The 8,537-nt window shown below is 47.2% G+C and overlaps 2 protein-coding genes across 3 annotated transcripts in view; one reads left to right on the top strand and one right to left on the bottom strand.

The window, feature by feature from the left end:
* Positions 1-916: 916 nt before the first annotated feature.
* Positions 917-3,989, top strand: FICD (FIC domain protein adenylyltransferase). The gene is made up of 2 exons (XM_004378999.2): positions 917-1,360; positions 2,872-3,989. The coding sequence occupies exons 1-2, from the start codon at positions 1,060-1,062 to the stop codon at positions 3,945-3,947; spliced, it is 1,377 nt and encodes a 458-aa protein (XP_004379056.1). The 5' UTR covers positions 917-1,059; the 3' UTR covers positions 3,948-3,989.
* SART3 (spliceosome associated factor 3, U4/U6 recycling protein) overlaps positions 3,007-8,537 on the bottom strand; it is a 26,894-nt gene continuing 21,363 nt past the window's right edge. The window contains exon 16 of one of the 2 annotated variants that reach the window (XM_023733739.1): positions 3,007-3,082. In XM_023733739.1, coding sequence (XP_023589507.1) covers positions 3,037-3,082 — 46 coding nt within the window. In that variant the 3' untranslated portion in view covers positions 3,007-3,036. Of the gene's footprint in view, positions 3,083-7,280; positions 8,203-8,537 lie in introns of those variants that run through there. The other variant, XM_023733738.1, reaches the window with a different exon arrangement.

Genomic DNA, 8,537 nt, shown 5'->3' with positions numbered 1-8,537 from the left:
AGGGGAAGACTTTAGAGCTGCGGGTTCCTGAGTTCAAGTCCTAAGGCTGTCGGCTGCTTGCTCACTGGGTGATTGGGGGCACGGATGTCACCTCTCTGAGCATCAGTTTCCTCATCTGGAGAGTGGGGTGATGTTCAGGATAGGATGCAGGAGATAGTATGCATGAGGTACTTAACACTTAACACAGGGCCTGGCACACAGTAAGTGCTCAGTATGCAGATCGGCAGTGGCATTACTTTTCACGGAGTCACAGTGCCCTGGAGGCAGCACCACCAGTTCTAGGCTATATTCAGTCTTTGCCTTGCCCCACCCGCAATCCGCCACCCCAGTCTCTCCAGTGAGTTAAGAGGCATAGATGTGTCTGCTTTGCCATGATATCAGAAGAACTAGAGGGTGCCCAGCTACCATTACTGAACATTTTTGATCAAAGATTCTATAGAAGAATCCTGATCAAAAGGAAGAAAATGCAGAACAGAATATCAAATTCTCATGAACTCTGGACTTTTGGGATTCATAGAGGCTGGATGAACCTGTAAAACTACTGCCTGAGATAATGTTTAAACCTTAAACCAAAAATATCCCCTAAAGTCTTCTTAAAAGCAAACAGTAGTTTAGCTTATCTAGTAAAAGATGTTTGCCTTGAGCATGATGCTCTTTTAAGAAATATCTATATGGGATCAAAATGACAACAGCAACTCAAAAGATTAAATAGGAACCTTAGGGGGCAGTGAGTTTATGTTAACGGGGGAGGAACAACTCAGAAAAAGAAGGTGAAAATGGTTGCACAACTCGAAGAGTGTAATCAGTGTCACTGAAATGCACATGTAGAAACTGTTGTATTGGTGTATGTTTTGTTGTGTTTATTCTCAACAACAAAATAAATAATAAAAAAAAAGAAACACGGATGTTTCCAAGCGTGTCTCTCCAGCTGAAGTCTGAATATGTCCTGTACATGTCCCTCTTCCTGCCTCATTTCCAACAACTCTTGGTTTGCCTTCCAGATCCTGCTCTGTCTCAGCTGATGGTGTACATGTGCGCGGGGCCCACCCTTGAGTCCAGATGATGCTCGTGCCAATGGCTTCCGTGATGGCAGTGACCGAACCAAAATGGGTCTCGGTCTGGGGCCGCTTTCTGTGGGTGACGCTGCTGAGCATGGTGCTGGGGTCCCTGCTGGCCCTGCTGCTGCCGCTGGGGACCATGGAGGAGCAGTGTTTGGCTGTGCTCAAAGGCTTCTACCTGCTCCGCAGCAGACTGGACAGGGCGCAGCATGCCGTCACCAAGTGTACGAGCCCGTCCACAGGCCTCAGTGTCAAGTCCAGGGACACAGGGCTGCTGGTAGTCAAGACCAAGGCCTCTCCAGGTAAGGCACATCTCTCCTCAACACTTGTTAATACAACGGATACTTAAAGAGTGCCTACTGTATGCAGGGCATGGGGGTATTACAGTGAGCGCGTCAGCCCTGAGTGCCAGCCAAGACTAGCATACAGGTGACTGATGCCGTGTCACCTGGGGAAGCAGAAGGGCTGTGGAAACCCACCTGGAAGCCTTCCTAGAGGAGGGAATGTCTGAGCTGAGACCTGGTTGTCAGCAGGCGTGATCCAAGGGGAAGGGGATAAGGTGAGAGTGTTCCCAGCAGGAGGAACAGCACCTGGGAGACCAGAGGGTAAGAGAGAGCCTGGGGCATTTGAGGAACTAAAAGAAGTTGAATATGTGGCTAACACTCCATGGAGGAGTGGGCCAAGATGGGTCTGGGGAGGCAGGCAGGGGTTAGATCTAAAGCAGGGCTTTTCAGCCTCAGCACTATTGACATTTTGGGCTGGATCATTCTGTTGTGGAGGGGCTGTCCTTTGCATTGTAGGATGTTTAGAGCATCTCTAGCCTCTACCCACTATATGCCAGTAGCACCCCCCTCCCTAGTTGTGACAATGAAAAATGTCTCCAGACATTTGCCAGTGTCTGGGAGGCACCGTCACCCCCAGTGGAGAACCACTGGGTTAAAGGAATTAAAGGACCAGAATGAACTAAAGGAATCATATTAATAAATAAAATAGTTTTACTTATTAAATTAGTAGTTAATTAAAAGCATTAAAGTTGAGGGATGGTGCAGCACCCAGGGACTAGCCACAGTGGGGAGCTGTTACTACCCCTAGGCTAGAAAGGGCAGGGGGAGAGACCAGCATCCCCAGAACCTGGCAAGAGCTGGAGAAGTCATAGGTCATAGGAGAGGGCCACCTGACAGGAGCCATGGCTGTAGAGGGATACGGCCAGCAGGGAGGGCACGGGAGGAATAAATGTCTGGACCGTTCTCCCTTCCCTGCTGTGATCTCCTGCCTGTTCCTCCCACCAGCCGTTCCCAGCCAGAAGCCAGGGAGCAAGGGAGCCTAGGTGATGCCCTCCAGGGTAGAGAATTGTTCTGGGGACAAAGGGACAGTGGCCACATACCGCCTCTTGGGCCATGAGAACAAATGCTGTAATGTGTGGAGTGGTAGCAGGGAACCCTGGCTACACAACAGTTAAGCGCTCGGCTGCTCACTGAAAGGTTGGCAGTTTGAACCCACCAGCTGCTCTGTGGGAGAAAGACCTGGCAATCTGCTCCTGTAAAGATTACAGCCAAGAAAACCCTATGGGGCAGTTCTGCTCTATCACATGGGGTCACTATGAGTCAGAATCAACCGGACAGCACCTGACAACTACAGGGTGGCACCAGGCACGGTGGAGGCACTCACAGCATGGCTGGAATGAGCTCCCTGAGGCCAGGGACCTGGGCTGGTTAGCATGGTTTCCCCTGGGAGGCCAGCGCAGGTGACAGCTATCCCAAACGTCCTTTGTCACCCTGCCCTCCATGACAGTGCTTCTGTGACTCTCTTCCAGCCAGTAAGCTGGAATCCCGAGCAGCTCTGAACCAAGCCCTGGAAATGAAGCGCCAGGGCAAGCGGGGCAAAGCCCACAAGCTCTTCCTGCACGCCCTTAGGATGGATCCAGACTTCGTGGATGCGCTCAACGAATTCGGCATCTTCTCGGAAGAAGACAAGGACATCATCCAGGCAGATTACTTGTACACCAGGGCGCTGACCATCTCGCCCTACAACGAGAAAGCACTGGTCAACCGAGACCGGACACTGCCCCTGGTGGAGGAGATTGACCAGAGGTATTTCAGCATCATCGACAGCAAAGTGAAGAAGGTCATGTCCATCCCCAAGGGCAACTCAGCCCTGCGCAGGGTCATGGAGGAAACATACTACCATCACATCTACCACACGGTGGCCATCGAGGGCAACACCCTCACGCTGTCGGAGATCAGGCACATCCTGGAGACCCGCTACGCCGTGCCGGGGAAGAGCCTGGAGGAGCAGAACGAGGTCATCGGCATGCACGCAGCCATGAAGTATGTCAACGCCACCCTGGTGTCCCGCATAGGCTCCGTCACCATCAGCGACGTGCTGGAGATCCATAGGCGGGTGCTGGGGTATGTCGACCCGGTGGAAGCCGGCCGATTTCGGACAACCCAGGTCCTTGTGGGACACCACATCCCTCCCCACCCTCAAGATGTGGAAAAGCAGATGCAGGAGTTTGTACAGTGGCTCAACTCGGAGGAGGCCATGAGTCTACACCCAGTTGAGTTTGCAGCCTTAGTGCACTATAAACTAGTGTACATCCACCCTTTCATCGACGGCAACGGAAGGACTTCACGCCTCCTGATGAACCTCATCCTGATGCAGGCGGGTTACCCGCCCATCACCATCCGCAAGGAGCAGCGGTCCGAGTATTACCACGTGCTAGAAGTTGCCAACGAGGGCGACGTGAGGCCTTTCATCCGCTTCATTGCCAAGTGTACTGAGACCACTCTAGACACGCTGCTTTTTGCTACAACCGAGTACCCGGTGGCGCTGCCAGAAGCCAAACCCAACCATTCTGGGTTCAAGGAGACGCTCCCCATGAAGCCCTAGTGTACTCTGTCACTTCTCCCTTGGTCGCAAAGGTGGCCTGAGAATAATCAAAGAAACTTCGCATTTCTAGCAACCTAAGGCTCCCCACGCAAAAGGAGACCTCAAACATTCTTTACTGCCAATTATTTTTGGTTTGAGTTAAAGAAACTAAATTATTAAGGCTGTCTCTAAGATAATTTATGATTTTACCCACTTATTTATTTTCCTCTCTGGAACAAGCTAGTAGATATTGTTGTGTTTGCTGGGTCTGTGCTGTTGGCCACTGTTAGCGTGGTGGCCCCCGCAGGCCTTGCGGGCGGTTAAATGCCCCTTATGTGACCAGAACACAAGGTTCTGGAGCAGAATTTGCACTAAGGTTGAGGAGGGAAGCCAGGGGCTGTGGGAGGAGGCCCAGGAGAGCCATAGGGATCATGCCACCAAGTCTTTCTCTCAGGCTTTTAACTGGGAAATGAGCACTTCTGGGGAGAACCCAGTGCAGCTTTGGAGAAATGACTGAAAGCTTGCTTTCTTAAAAGTTTTTGCTCCCCTGCAAAGAAATGCGTGCTGTGACTAATTTTTGCTGGCAGAGCAAACTTTTGAGATAGGAGAATAAAATTAATGTTAGCAACATTTCTAGTTGGATCCCTTGCTTCTTTCCAGAAGTCTTTGAGCCATAGTTACTTTGCAGACTTTAATGCCAGAGGCAGTTATTTTTCCATATCAAGAGTATTTTTCTAATTTAGAGCAGGGGAGTGGCCAGCTGCAGTTTCTTTGTAAAGCCATGTTTCTTTCACTTGCAGCAACTTGGACCAGGTGTTTCCTTTTCGTCTAAAAGTTATCTGTGTTTGTCACTCAACAACTGAACTCAAACCAGGTATTTGTGCAGGTGGGCAGGTCTGTCCTTGCCCCCTACTGAGTTTTTTACAGGTAGATGTTAAAGAACACATCTGAGAACAGAGAGGCCACGTCAACACTGAATAAGCATTTTTGATAATGAATGAGGGCTGGTTTCTGCTGAACCAGGTAAAAATCTTTGGCCATAGCCAGTCCTTATCCTTCTGTCCTACAGCTGTGTCCACTCAGTGGCCCACCCCCTGCAGCTCCCACAGACATTGTCCAGTCCCCTGCAGCTCCCACAGACATTGTCCAGTGTCCTAGGGGAGGCAGAAGAGCTTGTCCCCAAGTGGCCTTATTTTTCTAGCAACTTGTAAAATGCTAAAATGTTATATGGAATGCAGCCAAGTTGTCATTTTATGGAAGTAGGGAGAATCTTCTCTTTCAATCACATATGGCACAGGTGCCAATACAGCTGCTGCTATTTTGAGTCCAAATGGCCAGAAATCATTGGGTTCCTTTTCAAGTAACAGGACCCGTGATGTTTAACACTGTTATTTCACTTTGCTAGTGTTGGAATGATGGTGAATATACACACACAGTGTTGTCTCTGTGGTTTGAGGGTCCAGTTCCTGACAGTAAGTTTACTGCTCTGACGTAGCCTACGTTTATACAATTATTCAGATGTATAATTGGCACATTTAGAGTATTCTGAAAGTTTACGGAAAATAAATGAAAAGATGTGTGAAATGACCCCAGGTGATAGTTACTGAAACCTTTATAAAAAATGTTTTTGTACTTCTACGCTGCCACAAGGTATTTCTTAAACCTTAACTCTTCTGTGGTCTTGGTTTCATGAGCACACCAAGAAAGCCTGACACAGAGGGCTTGCTTTGTACTGTAGAGCGAGAGAAATATTGCACTTTAGCTACATGTGAAGGATATTATTTTAACAAATTACTGATTCTAATAAAGTATTTTATTATGTAAATGCCTGAGAGTTTGCTGTCTTATTCGATCGATGTTCCCATTTGTCATGAAGGGGAGATTATTTCAGAACTTGAGCCCTGTTCTTTTTTTCTGGGAGGGGACGGACCCAGGACGGTAATTTAAATAGGTAAAATGTGACAAAACTCACTCACTGGATGAGGGGCTTATCTGTGTTGCTAGGGTTGAATTACTGATTTTTCATTAGTAACTGAAATGGTTTCTCGTGTTTGTTTACCATCAGTCTTGATTTTCTGGGGAAACACATATACCCACTTGTACGCTCCTGAAAATCCATTTCTAGAACAGTCAACATCTCGAGACTCAATTGGGTCCTGCTCAACGTGGAGGTAGTTCACCCCTGTAACGAGCCTGTGTTGACATCTGAGAGTATGAAATGAGGTTAGAGTATTGGCCAACAGTGAGAGAACAAAGCGGATAAATGTGTAGCAGCAAAAAGTAAAGCCACATCCACCTGTACTACAATGTAAACACACACTCTTCAAGTGTCGAGTCCCTTGGCACCAGGGCTGACCGTATGGCCAGACTTCAGTAGGGAGGTAAGGGGACTACCCCAGAGAGCACACAGGAGGAACCAATGTTACTACTGCACAGGCTCCACTGACCTGTACCAAGGGCCACTGTTTGAATTTAATGCAGGAGTAATGTCCAACAAATACACTGCAAGGGGGAAAAAATAGAGAAAGACAGACAGAGAACCCTACAGGTCAAAAGACTTAAGAGGCTTAGCAGCCAATCATACTTTATGGGGAGGGAAAACTGACATTTGAGATGAGAAAATCTGCCATTTGCCCGGAGAGTTGAGGACATTAAGGACATTACAGTATTATTGCTAATGTCTGTAGTGTTAGGATAAAACTGGGTCCTTTTAGAGATACATGCTAAGATATTTATGGATAAGTGCTATGATGTCTGGGATTTGCCTCTATGATAGAAAGAGGGGAAGTAGTGGAGGTAGAGATGAAGATGGGGTACGAGCTGAGAAACACTGAGGCTCAATGACAGGCTCACAGGAGTTTATTATACTATTCTGTCTACTTTTGTATCTGCTTAGAATTTTCTATTAAAAATTTTAAGTTACAGTAAAAGCCTGATTGATGCATAAAACCTTACAAAACAGAGAAATCAGGAGTTGATTTCCATGGCACATAAAAGGATTCCCTGATTTTTTTTTCCCCAAGTGCCTTTATAAAGTAAGCTTACCCTACTCAACTGCCAATGCTGCTCTCAAAGTGATAAATAGTTGATAAAAGATAAACGGTAAACAAGCTTAAAAGCTAAAGGGTCACATCGCTCTAAACTGAAGTTTAAAACTGAAGACAAACCACAGCTGAAAAAACTTAAGAGTGACAACAGGATTTGACTTACAAAAAATTCTACTTACACATCTATTAGGTAAAGCAAGGTACACTCGTTTCAAAATACATCTACATGTGAATGAACATCTTCTACCATCTGGCAAGAAGTCTGTAAGAGAACTTCAGTTTAATAAACAAAGCTAAATGGGGAGAATTTAACTTTGCACTTGACATGGTATTTATTTAAACAAAACCAAAGGGCTGAAACTCAGTATTTAGACAAAGAACACAGGTCACTAGTCACTAGGCAAAGAAAATGGTCCACAGCAGGTAGCATACAGAATTCTTATATAAAACCGTCGCCAGCATTTTGCTTTTAGGAAACATAAACAATGCGTTGACAGGTCATTTACAAATTCATAATATAAAAATGCACAGCCCCCTTAAACAAAAATCCATCAACTGTTTTTTATGTGACCTCCCCTGTTCCCACACCCCTTTACTAAAATAGGCCATTCTGGTGAATTACTAGCATCTGCCGTTATTGTCTTTTAAACGTTAAAAGAGTGACGGGCACATGTGCTATGCAGGGTGAAAGACAAGTGTCTTATAAAAGGGGCCAGGAGTTGACCAGAAACACTTGGACAAGTGGTCTCAAAACTGTGTTCAGGTTTCACTTCTGATTCTCACACTCTTCAAGAGACAAAAATAGCTTAGGAAACTATACCCTGTGCCCAAACTGTAGTGACCGTTCTCCCGTTGCCCTCAATATGAGGGAGCGTTAAAGACTCTTTACTTGAACACCCTTCCCTTTTCTGTCTAAACCGGGGCCAGTGAGCCGGGTGCTGCACCAGCGCCTCCGCACGGTGATCAGCGGCCCCCTGGCACGCAGCTGGTTGACTGGTGGGCTCCGGGCCAGCACGAAGTAAGGCATTTCCCTCCTCTCGCTGAGTCCCGTTCACTTTCTCAGAAGCAACTTGGCAAAATCAGCATTGGACATCTTGGGTGCCTCGGTGGCCGCTGAGGTGGCAACTGCTGGACGCGGGGCAGGGCCGTTCTCCGTCTGGGGAGCTGCGGTGCTCGGGCGCTGCAGGGCCCGAGGCAGGAGAGAGAGCTGGGTCCTTCCCTTCCCCCGCCTGGAAGAGCAAACATTCAATGTACCCTCTTGAAGAAATAATCCATGGCCCCCTGATCTATTCATGAAAATAAGCCAGCATAGTCTTAAATCACTGAAAAGTTAAAAGATGAAAAACAAGAACGATAAAGCAATCCCTGTCTCCTAAACTTTGGCTATTAGGTAAAGGTCATTTTAACAAGCTTTGCCTTCTTCAGTCTGGGCAAGAACCAGCTCTGTTCAGTGGTCACAGTTAGGGTAGCTAAAAATGGCCATAATCTTCCAGAGGCCAACTCTTCAAAGATTGGACTGGACTGTGGAACATAAAATGATACTCGTGAAGAGTGTGCTTCTTAG

Source organism: Trichechus manatus, unplaced genomic scaffold (assembly GCF_000243295.1).
Source record: "Trichechus manatus latirostris isolate Lorelei unplaced genomic scaffold, TriManLat1.0 scaffold00061, whole genome shotgun sequence".
Classification (NCBI taxonomy): domain Eukaryota; kingdom Metazoa; phylum Chordata; class Mammalia; order Sirenia; family Trichechidae; genus Trichechus; species Trichechus manatus.
This window is presented reverse-complemented; position numbering and strand designations above follow the sequence as displayed.